This window comes from Sus scrofa, chromosome 13 (genome assembly GCF_000003025.6).
Source record: "Sus scrofa isolate TJ Tabasco breed Duroc chromosome 13, Sscrofa11.1, whole genome shotgun sequence".
Classification (NCBI taxonomy): Eukaryota; Metazoa; Chordata; class Mammalia; order Artiodactyla; family Suidae; genus Sus; species Sus scrofa.
Window position 1 is genome coordinate 150,184,929 of NC_010455.5, and position 17,269 is coordinate 150,202,197.

Sequence of the window (17,269 nt, forward strand, 5' to 3'; positions counted from 1 at the left end):
TTAGTAAATTACTTGCCTTAGTATTATTATTTTTTTTCCTTTTGACTTTCTGTCTTTTCTAGGGCCGCACTCTCCACATGTGGAGGTTCCCAGGCCAGGGGTCCAATTGGAGCTGTAGCCACCCGCCTACACCAGAGCCACAGCAACGCGGGATCCAAGCCGCGTCTGCAACCTACACCACAGCTCACGGCAACGCCGGATCCTTAACCCACTGAGCAAGGCCAGGGATGGAACCCGCGTCCTCATGGATACTAGTTGGGTTTGTTACCAACTGATCCTTGACAGGAACCCCACTTGCTTTAGTATTTTGACTCTTGCTGTTCTTCTTCTTTTGGCTGGCCCACTGCATGTGGAAATTCCCAGGCCAGGGATCAAATCTGTAGCCACCCAAGCCACTGCAGTGACAACATGTGGTCCTTAAACCATTGAGCCACATGGGAACTCTGGCTCTTGCTGTTATTCTGAGAAGCCAAACCCTTCCCTTTTACTCAGCTCACCATTATTGCAGCCTTTACATTTGTGTATAGAAATAGATCCAGGAGATGGAGTTCCCGTCGTGGCGCAGTGGTTAACGAATCCGACCAGGAACCATGAGGTTTCGGGTTCGGTCCCTGCCCTTGCTCAGTGGGTTAACGATCCGGCATTGCCGTGAGCTGTGGTGTAGTTTGCAGATGCGGCTCGGATCCCGCGTTGCTGTGGCTCTGGCGTAGGCCGGTGGCTACAGCTCCGATTGGACCCCTAGCCTGGGAACCTCCATATGCCTCGGGAGCGGCCCAAGAAATAGCAAAAAGACAAAAAGACAAAAAAAAAAAAAGAAATAGATCCAGGAGAGATCATGTTTTCCAACCCCTATAATCTAAATCTAATCTTTCAGTTAGTGACACACCCAAGGGCATAAACCAGTTATAAAATACCTCTGAGTCCTCTTCTATTCCTTCCACAAAACATAATTCAACCTACTACCAGTATTGTTTACAAATTTTGATTGTTCATTTGTAACTTGTCAGCAAGTGTTTGTCATTTTCAGCTTTCTCCTAAGTCTCACCTTAAAGAAACAAAGACCAATTAAAACAAAATCAGGGATGATACTCATGAAAAAGAATAACATAACTCCATTTGCAGCAATATAGATGGACCTAGAAATTATCATACCGAGTGGTCAGAGAAAGATGAGCATCATATGATATAATTTATATGTAGAAACTTAAAAAATGATACGAATAAACTTGTTTACAAAACAGAAATAGACTCACAGACACTGAAGACAAACATGTTTACCAAAGGGTAAAGGTTGGGGGGAGGGTAGAGTGGGAGGGATAAATTAGGAGTTTGTGATTAGATACAAACAACTATATATAAAATATAAAGACTTATTGTTTAGCACAGGGAACTATACTTAATATCATGTAATAACCCACGATGGAAAGGAATCTAAAAAAGTTATGTCTATGTCTATATATAGATAGATATTCTTTTTTTTTTTTGTCTCTTTAGGGCTGCATCTCCAGCATGTGGAAGTTCCCAGGTGAAGGGTCAAATCAGAGCTGCAGTTGCCAGACTCCGCCGCAGCCGCAGCAACATGGGATCAGAGCTGTGTCTGTGACCTACACCAAAGCTCATGGCAACACCGGATCCCGACCAACTGAGACAGACCAAGGATTGAACATGCACCCTCATGGATACTAGTCAGATTCGTTTCCGCAATAAAAACTTTTAAAAGGAACAGGAACTCCTCAATAAAAACTTTTAAAAGGAACATAAAAAATTAGGCGTATGTTAATCACCCAATGATCTAGCTCTGCCAATAGACAAGATTGGGTATAAAACCGAAATTATCACACTGTCATATAAGAGGGAGGGGAAAAGGAGGAGGAAGGAAAACAGCTCCTCTGGGAAACAGGAAGTAGAAGGAGACATTTGCTTATAAAAGGAGAAATGGGGGCCAGAAACTCACCGGTTTAGAGGATTAAGCTGCAGATACCCGTAACATCGCTGTCTCTCTTCTCCGAGATTTCTTCAAAATGGCATACCCAAATTATGAGAAGGTAAGTTTGGTTTGAATTTAATTCCTTTTCCTGCAGATTTACTTTTAAAACCTTTCTAATAGCTCACTTATAGTTCCCTCTTTAATTTCTGGATGTAGGAATTCTCCACCTGAGAATCTCCCCTTCTTTTGCAAATGAATTGTTTTCTTTCGAGCGATTGTGGCTCTGTATACTTGGGTGAAAGTAAAAAGGAGAAAGTAAAGACATAGTAAGAGTTTATTTCGTAGAAAGACGGGTTGCAGCTGGGTAAGATAAAATGGTAAAAAAAAAAATGGACACCGGCAGTAAAAAGAAAGTGAAAAAGGTCAGAAAGTGAAGAGTCGTTGGTTTCTTTCTCCAGGAGTAAGAAGCAACCTACTTCCAATGGCTTTGGTAGTCCTGGGACTAGAGGGAAAAATAAATTGAGGAGGTTTCTTAGGTATTTACAGGGACCACTATTCCAGGCTAGATGACTGAATTGGCCAATATTTAAGTATATGATTATGGGCAAGTCATATAAGTTTTTAAGCCCCTACCTATCTTTTGAGTGGAGTAATGTAAATTTTTTTTTTTTTTTTTTTTTTTTTTTTGTCTTTTTAGAGCCTCATCCATGGCATATAGAAGCTTCCAGGCTAGGGGTCAAATCGGAGCTACAGCTGCCGACCTAAACCACAGCCACGGTCCATCCGAGCTGTGTCTGCAACCTATGCCGCAGCTCACAGCAACACTGTATCCTTAAGCCACTGAACGAGGTCTGGGATCGAACCTGTGTCCTCATGGATACCAGTCGGGTTTGTTACTGCTGAGCCACGACAGGAACTCCCAATTTTTGTGTTTTAAGCTGACCAGTGAAGTGTGTATAGGAGTGCTTTGAAAAAGTGGTGTACAAATGCAAAAATCCGTATTTGCAAGCTAAAAGTGCAAGAACTAAGGGAAGTCTTTGAAGAGATTTGAACAAGGGGAAGGGTGTGGCTGAATCAGATCCACCTAACTGTTAAGAGAAGAAGTTGAGCTGAAGTGGTGTTTATTTGTTCTTGAATTTGTGAGGAAAAGCTAAAAACTTAAGTACATGTGACCATATGGCATTGGTCATTTAATTTCTGCGTCTCAGCTGCCTAATTCATAAAATATGAAAACTAATAAATTACCTCAAGTATGTTATAGGATTAAACGAGAGAAATGCTGAAAGCTCCCAGCACAGTGCATACTGTAAATAACTAGTAAATATTAGTTCCTTCCTTCCTGTGAGCTTTATCTTTCATTCATCAAATCATTAAAAGAACACTGATGGCCCACTCTGTGCTGGGCACTGTATAAGCCCTGTGATTGCAATGGAGAGTAAAATGAATTTGTTCCCCTCTGGTTGTGGGGTGGAAGCAAAGTTGGTATGGCTGAAGCTTAGAAAAGCTCAGTGGTCTTAAGCTGGAAAGGCAGGCAGGGGCCCTACGGTTCAAGAATTTGTAGGCTATACAAGGGAATTTTGTCTTTAACTTCAGTATTTTAAATAAGCCAGAGAGCAGTCTTCGGAAAGGAGCCAAAATGGATTTTGGAAGAACAGGAGATTATTGCTCCTGCAAGTGAGAGCTGATAACTTGATCATAGCAATAGAGGACAAGATGGCAAAAACACCTTCCACATAGATTTAGGAGATAAAAATGAAAGTATTTGGTGTTTGAGGTGATGGAGAAGAAGGCCATGAAGTGGCAATGATTTTCCCAAACCCAGGATCTACACTTTCCTTTCCTTTCGTCACCCACATATAAATTTGGCCCATTTCCTCATTGTTTCTCTTATCTAATAAAGGGTCTGTTAATCAATATCAAATTCAAGGAATCTCAGTCTTCTCTCTATCCAATTATTGGCTTCTCAGTTTCGTATTCATTAGTTGCACTATGCAAGTACATTTCAGTTGTATGGCATCAAATGAGAATCAGTGATTGACAATTCCTTCTCCAGAATTATTTTGAAGGAGCAATAGATGAAGAAAATGTGATTCTTACATTGGTTCCAGTTAATGAGGAAATTATTGAAGACCATCAGATGGAACCAGGTGTTTCTTCAGCTTTGGAAGTCAAGAGTACAAATGATGAAGGTATGAAGGTAACAGGGTGACTCAGTTTGCTGCTCCTCCAGCTCTAGGAAGCCCAGAAAAGTAAGATTCTTCTTCCCTTATCCTTTAACTATACAACACTCAGCTTAAATCTCATCTTGATTACCTATGGTAAGAGATCTCTCAAACTCTCATATTTCTCATTTGCTAAGCCATGCACTATCTTGCTTTAAAAAAAGACACAGGAGTTCCCTGGTGGCTTAGTGAGTTAAGGATTAAGCATTGTCAGTACTGTGGTCTGGGTTCCATTCTTGGCCTGGAAACCTCTGCATGCCTGGGGTGTAGCCAAAAATAAATAAGCAAATAAAAATAAAACACAAAAAATAGGCATGTGGAGTCCTTGGGAGAGAGCATAATCTTGTGGGGCAGCTATATATTAGCTCAAATTCCCAACCTAGGAAGCTCAATCTTTCCATTTTCGTAAATACTTTTTAACATACCTCTTATGAAGATCAAATAATTTTTTCCCAGCTTTTTGAGATATAATTGATACATAAAACATACAATTTTAAGATGAATGTGTGATGACTGATATGCAAAATGATTACCATTACCTCACACAGTTATCTTTCTCCCTACCCATAGTAAGAATATTTTATTATCTTCTTGGTGTTCCCATTGTGGCTCAGTGATAACAAATCCAACTAATATCCATAAGGATGCAGGTTCGATCCCTGGCCTTGCTCAGTGGGTTAAGGATCCCAAGTTGCCATGAACTGTGGTGTAGATTGCAGATTCAGCTCAGATCTTGGATCCCACATTGCTGTGGCTACGGTGTAGGCCAACAGCTGCAGCTCTGATTTGACCCATAGCCTGGGAATTTCCATGTGCTGTGGGTGTTGCCCTAAAAAAGAAAAAAAAAATTATCTTTTATTTTTTTAATTTTTTATTTTTTTGGCTCTGATGTGCAGTAGCTTGATGTGGGATCTCAGTTCCCAGGCCAGGGATTGAACTAGGGCTGCAGCAGTGAATGTGTAGAGTCCTAATCACTAGCCCACCAGGGAACCTCTCTCTTCTCAAATTTTAAGCATAAAATATACTGTTGTTAAACTATAGTCATTCTACTCTACATTAGCTCCCCAGAACTTATTCATCTTATAACTGAGAATTTGTGCCCTTAGATCCACATCTTCCCATTTCTCCCACTTGAAATTACTGGCAACGATTCATCTACTCTGTTTCTGAGTTCAGCTTTTTTAGATTCTACGTATGAGTGAAATCAGATGATATTTGAGATACTAGTCTTTTGCTTGATTTACTGATAAAATATCTGGAAGTTCTTTATTTTATTTTTTTATTTGGCCTTGCCTGAGGCATGTGGAAGTTACCAGGCCAGGGATTGAACCTGAGCCACAGCAGTGACAACTCTGGATCCTTAATCCATAAGGCCACCAGGGACCTCCCCTGGCAACTCTAAATATCATAATCCTTTGTATCTATTCTCAGGGCTTCATATAGCCATCAAATAAGTGTTTTCCAGCCATCAAATAAGTGTTTTATTTTGGGGGCCAGTAATGTGAGGACTTTAAGATAAAGTAGATAGTGACAAGTTAGAGGTAAGCAAAGTGATGTGAAAAAGGGTGTTTTTTTTTTTCTGTAGAGGAAAATGAGGCAGATTGACAGAATGGAGGACCATTATTTGTTGGGTGGTTTTAATTATTTCTGTAGGGACAGATATTTTGTGGTCTAACATCTAGACATTTTGTAGGAGCAGTTCAATATAATGTTCTAGCCAGGTGATGGTTGATGGCTACAAAAAAACAGGTTGCTGTATGAAGTGTAAAAAATGTGGATTTTAGAATTTCAAAATAAGGATTTGAGTCCTAGGTCTGCTGTTATAATGGTGGTGTGCTCTTAGTCAAGTCCTTTAATTCCTGGAGCTCCCATTGTGGTGCAGCAGAAATGAATCTGACTAGTATCTATGAGAACGCAGGTTCAATCCCTGGCCTCGCTCAGTGGGTTAAGGATCTGGCATTGCCATGGGCTGTGGTGTAGGTTGCAGATGTGGCTCGGATCTTGCATTGCTGTGGCTGTGGTGTAAGCCAGTGGCTACAGCTCCAATTTGACCCCTAACCTGAGATCTTCCATATGTTGCAAGTGCAGCCCTAAAAAGAAAAAGAAAAAAAAAAAAAAGTTCTTCAATCAATTCCTTAATCTATTACCTTATTTGTAAGTTGAGGAAAACTATGAACAAACTGGGTTGTGAGAAATAAGTGAGAGCTTTGTAAAATTATAAAGACTCTTACAAATATTAAATTATTACTACTTTGGTTCTCTTCTCAGTTCATCCTCCTGAAACCAACAAACAGTTCAAAGCTAGCCCAAAATCATGTCATAAAACAATTCATCCTTTGCCGAGCATTTTGCCTCCAATTAATCAAGTGAATCGGAACACTTTGCGGAACTGGTGTCAACAACTTAATTTGAGTACCAGTGGCCAGGTGAGTGTGCAGGTGGGAATCTCTGCTTCTGAGAACAAGTGGGGAAGATCTGGAAGCTTTTAATTTTGATTTCCTTTCTTCATTTCTAGAAAATAGAGGTTTATATGAGACTCCGGACATATGCTTATTCTGAAAAAGATCAGGTGAGTGAGGAGTGTGATAACAGAAGCTCTGTGAGTTTTTCCTCCTCTCCCATTGTCTCTATCTACATTGTACCTTGAAGGCAAGGCTTCTCAACCAAGACAATTGACATTTTGGACCAAATAATTTCTTTCTGTCCTGAGGGCTTTCCCATATATTTTAGGATGTTTAGCAGCCTAAATATCCCCAGCTTCTACACGCAAGGTGTCAGTTGTGACCCTCCTTCCCCGACACACAGTGTTAGCCATCAAAATTTCTCCCAGTTGAGAACCACTGCTTTGATAGAACTAATATCCCCCCCTCCCTTTTTTTTTTGCTGCCTCTTGAGGCATATGGAGTTCCTAGGACAGAGAGCAGATCCAAACTACACAGCAGCTGTAGCAATGCTGGATCCTTTAACCCACTGTGCCAGGCCAGGGATTGAATTGGCTTCACCCAAATGCCCTCAATCCTGTTCTGCCACAGCAGGAACTCTAAGAACTAACATTCTTAAATCCTTCTCACACTGACATTCATGGGTCAGTGTTAAAATGGACACAGATGTGCTTAAGGCTGTGGCATTTCATTTCATACTTATCGTGGTGACTTCTGTTTGCAGTATATTCCTGAAACATCATGGGAGACCAGATTGCAGTCAGCTTCAAGGAAACACAAGATGGTGACCAAGAGACCAAGAGTTCAGAAAAGTAAGATGAGTGAGAGAGGGGAAAAGACCAACATGGTTGAAGTGGTAACTCCGGCTCAGGAGGCCATGTTGGCAGCATGGTCAAGAATTGCTTCAAGAGCCGTTCACCCTAAGGCTGTGAATTTACCTCCCGTTCCTGCTTCTGTTGAGACCTTTCTGCCACAAGCCTCTGGTAAGACTGACCTTAAAGAGTGATTACCATGTCAGAGAAAGAGGTGCGTTTTTTTTTTTTTTTTTTTTTTTTAATCCGTTACTGATGGTTAAAAGGAAAAAGTTAGTCAGAATATCTGCAGATTGAGTATTAGGTCCCTAGAGGGCTCATCTTTTGGTTGATAGTCAAAGTTTTGCCTGAATAGCTCTCTGAGCCAGATCACTGAGTGGGACATTGTCTCATCACTAAGCACGATCCACAGTGAGAAGAAAGCACAATCTGATAAATGTGGTCAGCTACAGCCTGAGGACTTCCCCTTTCCCTCTCCCTTCCTCAAGGCCTTCATAATAATGTGAATAATATGGTGAGTGTTAGAATTGAACAGCCTTGGTTCAAATCCTTGTCCTACTACTTCCTAGATATATGACATTGACAAGTTGCTTAGCCCTGGTATCCTGATTTATTTATTTATTTACTTTTATTTTTTAAATTTTTTGTCTTTTTGCCTTTTCTAGGGCTGCTCCCGCAGCATATGGAGGTTCCCAGGCTAGGGGTCTAATCAGAGGTGTAGCTACCTGCCTACTCCGGAGCCACAGCAATGAGGGATCCCAGCCGTGTCTGCAACCTACACCACAGCTCACGGCAATGCTGGACCCTTAACTTATTGAGCAAGGCCAGGGATCGAACCCGCCACCTCATGGTTCCTGGTCGGATTCGTTAACCACTGTGCCATGACGGGAACTCGAGGTATCCTGATTTAATAAATGAAGATTTCAACTATTCTACTTCATAGAATGTTGGTCAAGGCTTATGTGATATACCTTGGCATATTAAAAGTAGGCAATAATAATTAAAATGTTTGGGGCCCCTGTCCTCTTAAGAAATCCTGAGAATAACTTAGCCCTGTCTTTCTTCAATTAATTGTTGGTCCACCTTCTTTGATTTTTTTGTTTGGGGGTGGGCAGGAGCAGTTGTGACTGAGGCATATGGAAGTCCCAAGTCTAGGGGTCGAATCAGAGCTACGGAGCTACAGCTTCTGGCCTATGCCTCAGCCACAGCAATGTGGGATCCAAGCTGCATCTGTAACCTACACTGCAGCTTGGTGACAGTGCCAGATCCTCAACCCACTGAGCAAGGCCAGGGATCAAATTCACATCCTCATGGATACTAGTTGGGTTCTTAACCCACTGAGCCACAACGAGAATTCCTCTTTTTGATATTTTTGTTTTCATTTCCAGCAGACCCTACCTCAGGCCAGCACAAAGTCACTCTCTTTTTTTGGCTTGATTTTTTTTCCCCCTCTCTTCATCCCATTTCCAGAAGTGTTCTGGATCTCCCCCCCCCCGCCCCCCCGCTTTTTTAATTTTAATTGAAGTATGGTTGTTTTACAATGTTGAGTTAGTTTCAGGTATACATGAAGTGATTCAGTTACATTATGTATTTCTTTTACAGACTTTTTTTTTTTTTTTTAGGGCTGCACCTGTGGCATATGGAGGTTCCCAGGCTAGGGGACAAATCTAAGCTACAGCTGCCGGCCTACACCACAGCCACAGCCACATCAAGGAAGGATCCAAGCCACATCTGTAACCTACACCATGGCTCACAGCAACGCCAGATCCTTAACTCACTGAGCAAGACCAGGGATCAAACCTGTAACCTCATGGTTACTAATCGATTCGTTTCCGCTGCACCACAAGGGAAACTCCTACGAACTCTTTTCTATTATAGTTTATTACAAGACAGTCAATATAATTCCCTGTGCTAACAGTAGGCCCTTGTTTATCTATTTTATATATAGTAATGTGTATCTGTTAATCTCAAACTCCCTCTCCCATCCTCTTTTATTCAGGACTGGCTCATGATAAGGCACTTTTTTTTACTGCATAAAGAACCCAGCAGAAAAAAAAAAGACCAGGAACTGGAATTCCCATTGTAGTTAAGAACCTAACCTCATGTTTGTGAAGTTGCAGTTTCAATCCCTGGCCTTGCTCAGTGAATTAATGATCTGGCTTTGTTGCAAGCTGTGGTGTAGGGTGCAGATGCAGCTCAGATCTGGTGTTGCTGTGGCTGTGGCAGAGACCCCAGGTATAGCTCTGATTTGACCTCTAACCTGGGAACTTTCAAAAGACGGGGAGCTGAAATTGGTCTACGGTCTGCTCTCCAAGCTGTACTCCCTTTTGTGAGGAGAATTGGGCACCTTTTTCTAATTTGCAACATCCATGGAGCTATCTCTGGAGACTGCTTCTCCAAAGATGACACTTATTTTCATTAATGTTCCATAGGAGTTAGTAGCATCCCAGACTTACTCATCCTTTTAGTTCCTCTTCATTCAGCAGTTATCAAGTATTCAGAAGTGTCCCTGGATATTGTACCAAACACACAAAATCTCTACTCTTGCTTTGTAGCCTGACTGGGGAGATTTTATAGCTATTTAACCCACAGCGATTGCTCCTTTCTTTCAATTTTGGACTCTACCATTGATAGGACTTATTCTGCTGTCTCTTAAATATCCCCATGTCCCCACTAGTTTTTTCCTAGACACTTTTTTTTTTTTTTTGACCACACCCATGGCATGTAGAAGACAGAGCAGTAACCCCAGCCACAGCAGTGACAATGCTGGATCCTTAACCTACTGAGCCACCAGGAGACTCCTTAGACTTTTAAATGAAGGTCCTATTTATTGCCTTTTTTCTATAGTTGAGGCAGTACAACATAGTGGTTAGGCAAATGGGATGTGAGTCAGAATACCTAGATCCTTGTCTCGGTTCTGGAAAATTTATGATATTTTTAACATTGTAAGCTTTACTTACCTTATGTGAAAATAAGGAAAGTTAGGAGTTCCCGTTGTGGTTCATCAGTAAGGAACCCGACTAGTATCCATGAGGATTAGGGTTTGATCCCTGGCCTCGCTCAGTGGATTAAAGGATTGGGCAAGTTGCTGTGAACTGTGGTATAGGTTGCAGGCATGGTTCTGATTCAACCCCTAGCCATGGATTTTCCACATGCTATGGGTGTGGCCCTAAAAAAAACCAAAAAACAACAACAAAAAAAGAAAAGTTAATAGAAGGTAGAATCCTGGGCACAAAGCAAGATTTTTTTTTTATTTTTTATTTTATTTTTTTGTCTTTTCTAGGGCCACTTCTGGCAGCATACGGAGGTTCTCAGGCTAGAGGTCCAATCAGAGCTGTAGACACTGGCCTATGCCACAGCAACTCGGAATCTGAGCCGCATCTTTGACCTACACCACAGCTCATGGCAATGCCAGATCCTTGACCCACTGAGCAAGGCCAGGGATCAAACCCACAACCTCATAGTTCCTAGTCAGATTTGTTAAACACTGTGCCACGATGGGAACTCCAAAAGTTAACTTTTTTAAAATTTCTGTCTTTTTAGGCCCACACTCTTGGCATATCAAGGTTACCAGGCTGGGGTCAAATCAGAGCTACAGCTGCTGGCTTATACTACAGCCACAACAATACCAGATCCGAGCCTCATCTGTGACCTGCATCACAGCTCACGATGATGCCAGATCCTTAGTCCATTGAGTGAGGCCAGGGATTGAACCTCCGTCCTCATGGATACTAGTCAGATTCATTTCCGACGAGCCACGACCGAACTCCCCAAAGTTAATTGTTATTGCCCCTTGTGCTATGTAGTTTGTGAAGTTAGATTAGTGTCCTTTCGTCTACAGTTTTCATACTTCTCATTTAGTTGATTCATGAATAGAATATAAGAGCAAAATCAAGAGTGACTTACTAAGGGGTTGGTTGGGGTGCTGTGACCTCTTAGCAGTTTATATTTCTCTTTCCCTGTGAGGTGTCCGATGGTGTGTGGTCCACGGCAGACCGTGTTTTGCAGATACAGAAGGTTGGGTTCGCCTGCAGTTCCATGCAGGTCAGGCCTGGGTGCCTCATACCCCTAGGAAGATGATCTCTCTCTTCATGTTACCTGCCTGCACTTTCCCATCCCCAGACCTAGAAGATAATATGTTATGCCCTGAATGTGCTAAGAGGTAAGTGTGTTCTCACAGAAAAGTACATGTCTGGATGGGCTTCTGAATAATTTAGTAGGATAAGGCAGAGGACAAATATGCTGTTTTCTTTCTTTTTCTTTTTGGCTGCATTTGCAGCATGTATAAGTTCTCATACCAGGGATCGAACTTGTGCCACAGCAGCAACTGAGGCTGCTGCAGTGACTGCTGGATCCTTAACCAAATGTGCCACAAAGAAACTCCAAACATGCTGTTTTCTTAATTTGCCATATAGATCAGGCAAAAATAGGAAGTAAAAAGAATTTAGTAGTGGATTACAACTCAGATAAATGTGGCTTCTTCTTAGCAAACTGAACAGTAACTGACAAGTTAGAACCTTAACTGCTTCAATTTTAGAGAGATCTGGGTTTGTTTGTTTGGTTTGTTTGCTTTGCTACGCCTGTGGCCTGTGGAATTTCCCAAGCCAGGTACTGGGGACTTGCACCACAACTGCAGCCTGGGCCGCAGCTGTGGCAATGTCAGATCCTTAACCCACTGTGCCACAAGGGGACTTCTGAGAGATCTGTTTTAAAAAAGAAAAAATTAGAATTCTTACTATTTGTCAGATACTCAGCTGGGGATACAAAAATTAATGAGACAAAACCCACGTAGCATGCTGAGAATGAAAATGAATATTTGGTAGTGGAAACAGCTCATACCAATACATAGAAATGGAAGAATGTGAAATAGAGATTGCAAATAGGTCAATATGACTGAAGCTTATGTTGACAAATAAGTCCAGGAAGGGAAAGAACAGACTATTGAAGGTTTTATATCTCTATTAAAGTTATCATATATGATCCATAATTTCTCAGTCACTTTTGGGAACTAGACTTTGAGAAAATGATAACTACATCCCTTCCTTCTACAAAAATACACATTAGGCATAAAAATAAGCAGTGCTTTATGTTTTATATTGACATCGAACTCCTAATGGTCATCTCTGACTGATGGAGGTGATTCAAGATGGGTATAAAGGAAAATGAAAGTTTTTTTTTTTAGAAGTAGATTGAAATCTGGAAGTTCCTGTTGTGGCTCAGCAGTATTGAGCCTGAGGGGTATCCTTGAGGATGTGGGTTCAATCCCTGGCCTTGCTCAGTGGGTTAAGGATCTGGCATCGCCATGAGCAGTGTTGTAATTCACAGATGTGGCTTGAATCCCTTGTTGCCGTGGCTGTGGCCAACCCCTGTAACTCTGATTGGAACCCTAGCCTGGGAATTTCCATATGCTGCAGATGTGGCCATAAAAAGCAAAAAAAAAAAAAAAAAAAAAAAGAAGTAGATTGAAATCTGGCAACAGAGACTAGATTGGAGGAAAAGAGATTACTATAATAATTCTGGAAAGGTGTAATTTATGACCTTGGCAAAGAATTTAAATAGGAATGGGGCAAATGTAAGATTTGCAGTACAGAGAACTGGATGTCATCTTTTTTTATTGGCCACACCTGCGACATGAGGACGTTCCCAGGTCCAGGGATGGAACCCATGCCACAGCAGTGACTAGAGTCACAGCAGTGATGCCAGATCTTTAACCACTAGCCCACCAGGGAACTCCTCTTTTTTTTTAAATTTTACTTTCTTTTTTGGCCACACCCTCTTTCCTTCCGTCCTTCCGTCCTTCCTCCCTCCCGCCCTCCTTCTTCCCTCTCCCTTCTTCTTCTTTTTTTTTTTTTTTTGTCTTTTTAGGGCTGCACCTGCAGCATATGGAGGTTCCCAGGCTAGGGGTCGAATTTGAGCTGTAGCTGCCAGCCTACACCACAGCCACAGCAACGCCAGATCCAAGCCATGTCTGTGCCCTACACCACAGCTCACGGCAATGCCAGATCCTTCACCCACTGAGTGAGGCCAGGGATTGAACCCTCAACCTCATGGTTCCTAGTCAGATTTGTTAACCACTGAGCCACGATGGGAACTCCTCTCCCTTCCTCTTTTTAATTTCTTTTCGGTCTTTTTAGGGTGACATCTGTGGCATATGGAAGTTCACTGGCTAGGGGGAAAAATCAGAGCTTGTAGCTGCCAGCCCTTGCCACAGCTCAGAGCAACACTGGATCCTTAACCCACTGAGTGAGGGCAGGGATCAAGCCCACTTCCTCATGGATACTAGTGGTTCATAACTGCTGAGCCACAATGGGAACTCCTTTTAATATTTTTTTCTTTTTGTCTTTTTAGGGCTACACCCGGGGCATATGGAGCTTCCCAGGCTAGGGGTTGAATCGGAGCTGTAGCTGCCAGCCTATGCCACAGCCACAGCAACACAGGATCCGAGTCACATATGTGACCTACACCATAGTCAGGGCAATGCCAGATCCTTTACCCACTGAGCAAGGCCAGGGATCAAACCCACGTCCTCTTAGATGCTAGTCTGTTTGGTTAACCACTGAACCATGATGGGAACTCCTCCTTTTCAATTTTTGATGGGAATATCATGAGTGTGTGTAAACAGAGAATGAATGTGAGGAGAGGCTATGAGGAGGAAAGGGAGAGTATAAAGACAAAGGAAGCAGAACCAATTGTGGTATACAGAATAGGAGCCCTGACATTAAAATCTTTTTACCCAGCATCCTTAGGAGGTATGGCAAACTACTCACAAACACTAGAATTGTGTTCCTTACTTAATTGGTCATTTTCAAGGGATGATCTATATATCTATACATATATTTTTTGCTTTTTAGAGCTGTACCTGCGGCATGTGGAAGATCCCAGGCTAGGGGTCGAATCAGATCTGGAGCTGCCAGCCTACACCACAGCCACAGCATCGCAAAATCAGCTGCGTCTGAGGTCTACACCACAGCTCATGGCAATGGTGGATCTTTAACCCAATGAGAGGGGCTAGGGATGGAATCCGAATCCTCATGTTTACTAGTCAGATTCATTTCCACTGTGCCACAACAGCAGCTCCCCATTTTATTTTATTTTTTTAATTTTATTATAGTTGATTTACAATGTTCTGTCAATTTCTGCTGCACACTAAAGTGACCCAGTCATACATATATACACATTCTTTTTCTCACATTATCTTCCATCATGTTTCATCACAAGTGACCAGATATAGTTCCCTGTGCTATACCGCAGGATCTCATTGCTTATCCACTCCAAATGCAATAGTTTGCATCTACTAACCCCAAACTCCCAGTCCATCCTACTCCCTCCCCCTCCCCCATGGCAACTACAAGTCTGTTCTCCAAGTCCATGAGTTTGTTTCTTTTCTGCAGATAGGTTCATTTGTGCCGTTTATTATATTCCACATATAAGTGATATCCTATGTTTTTCGTCTTTCTCTTTCTGACTTACTTCACTTAGTATGAGAATCTCTAGTTCCATCCATGTTGCTGCAGATGGTATTTTTTTGTTCTTTTTTGTGAATGAGTAGTATTAGGAATGGTCCAACCATTTCTTAAAATTATTTTCTGACTTGCTTTATAGGAATAAGAAAATTATGAAAAAATTAATTGCAATGAGGAAGAGGAAGAAGCCTAGTTTGAACACACCAACATCATTCCCTTCAGATGGACCAAGTCTTGATACAAAATAAATGGTTACTGGAGGGGAAAGTTTTGGGGTGGGTGAAATAGGTGAAGGGGGGGTAACTGTATGGTAATAATGGTTAGTAGACTTATTATGGTCTGTACACTTGTAGTTTACACAAATAATCAAATTACTATGTTGTAATGTGAAACTAATATGTTATATTCTAATTTTACCTCAATTAAAAAAAAAAAGCAGTGGTTTTTTAGAATTTACCAGTGAATCCATCTGGTCCTGGACTCTTGTTTGGGTAGTTTCTGACTACTGATTCAGTCTCCTTAATGGTAAATCAGGGGTGGGGGAGGAGATAAATGGCAATGGGCCCACAGCTAAAGTGACTTTGCATTGCCATGATTGCTGTGCTCTACCCTAGCCATCCTTAATGTTGCCTGATGCCTTGGGTATGGATGAGAATGTCTGGATCCTGTACTTGAGGTCTACCAAAAGGTGACTGCTACTGCTGCTTCAGATACTAGCTATATAGAATACAATTTGGTTTTATTGACGTTCCTCTGGTGGCGCAGCAGAAATGAATCCAACTAGTAACCATGAGGTTGCAGGTCGATCCCTGGCCTTGCTCAGTGGGTTAAGGTTCCAGTGTTGCTGTGAACAGTGGTGTAGATTGCAGATTACTGTGGCTGTGGCAAGGCCAGCAGCTGTAACTCTGATTCGACCCCTAGCCTGGGAATCTCCACATGCTGCAGTTGTGGCCCTAAAAAGCCAAATAAATAAATAAATAAATAGGTTTTATTTTAATTAATAGATTTATTAAAGCAGTTTTAGGCCTTCTGAAAAATTGAGCAGAAAGTACAGAGTTCTAGGATACTACTCCTGCCCTCATTTCCTCCACTGTCAACATCCTGCTCTCAAGTAATACCTGTGTTTACCCATCATTACCACCCAAAGCCTACAGATTACACTAGGGTTCATTCTTTGTGTTGTACATTCTTGCGTTTTGACCAGTGTGTAATGGCATACCATTTTAGTGTTGTACAAGATAGTTTTATTGCCCTATAAAAGTTCTCTGTACTCCACCTTTTTTTTGGCTAGGCCTGCATCTTGTGGAAATTTCCTGGGCCAGGGGTTGAACCCAAGCCACAGAAGTGACAATGCTGGATCCTTAACCCATTATGTTACCAGAGGACTCCATGTGCTTTACCTGTTAACATTTCCCCCAAAACCCTGAACCACTGATCTTCTGTCTCCATAGCTTTGCTTTTTTCCAGTATGTCATACACCTAAAATCATACAGTGGTCTTTTCAGATTGACTTCTTTCACAGCCTTGTGTGTTGAAAGTTCTACCATCTAACATGTCTTTCCATGACTGGAGAGCCTACTTTTTTTTTCTTTTCCTTTCATTCTATACCCATGGCATGAGGATGTTCCCAGGCCAGGGATAGAATCCTAGCCACTGCAGTGGTAACGCCAGATCCTTATCCCACTGATCCCACTTTGTAATGCTGAATGCTCCGTCATCTGGATGTACCATAATTTACCTATTCACATATTGGAGACAACTTTGGTTATTTCTAAGTTTTGGCAACTCTGAATAAAGCCACTATAAATATTTGTGTGTAGGTTTTTGTGTGAATATACATTTTAAACTTAATTGGGTAAATACCAAGGAGCATGATTTCTGAATCTTGTAAGAATGTGTTTAGCTTTGTAAGAAACTGCCAAATTGCCTTCCAAAGTGGCTGTACCATCTTGTAGTCCCACCAGCAATGAGATTTCCTTCTGCTCCACATCATCACTAGCATTTGGGGTTGTCAGTGCTTTGGATTTGGGCCATTATAAAAGGTATATAGTGGTAACATTTTAATTTGCAATTCTGTAGTGACATATGATGTGGAACATCTTTTTTTTTTTTTTTTTTTTAAGGCCACTCCTGTGGCATGTGGAAAATCCCAGGCTAGGGGTTGAATTTGAGCTACAGCTGCCAATCAAACCCACATCTTCATGGATATTAGTTGGGTTCTTTACAGCTGAGCCACAATGGTAACTCTTGTTTATTTTCTTTTGAGTTGTTTTATTTATTTATTTTTTTTGGGAGTTCTGGGCCAGGGATCCAACCTGTTCCACAGCAGTGATAACACTGGCTCCTTAACCTACTGAGCCACAGGGGAACTCCTACTGCTGGAGTTTGAGAGTTATTTTTATAT

At 41.6% G+C, this 17,269-nt stretch overlaps 1 protein-coding gene across 1 annotated transcript; it reads left to right on the top strand.

Annotated features, from left to right (window-relative positions):
* DPPA2 (developmental pluripotency associated 2) lies at positions 1,905-15,684 on the top strand. The gene is made up of 7 exons (XM_003358822.4): positions 1,905-2,045; positions 3,981-4,116; positions 6,418-6,575; positions 6,665-6,718; positions 7,315-7,573; positions 11,369-11,564; positions 15,005-15,684. Exons 1-7 carry the CDS (start codon positions 2,022-2,024, stop codon positions 15,111-15,113), a joined length of 936 nt encoding a protein of 311 aa, XP_003358870.1. The 5' UTR covers positions 1,905-2,021; the 3' UTR covers positions 15,114-15,684.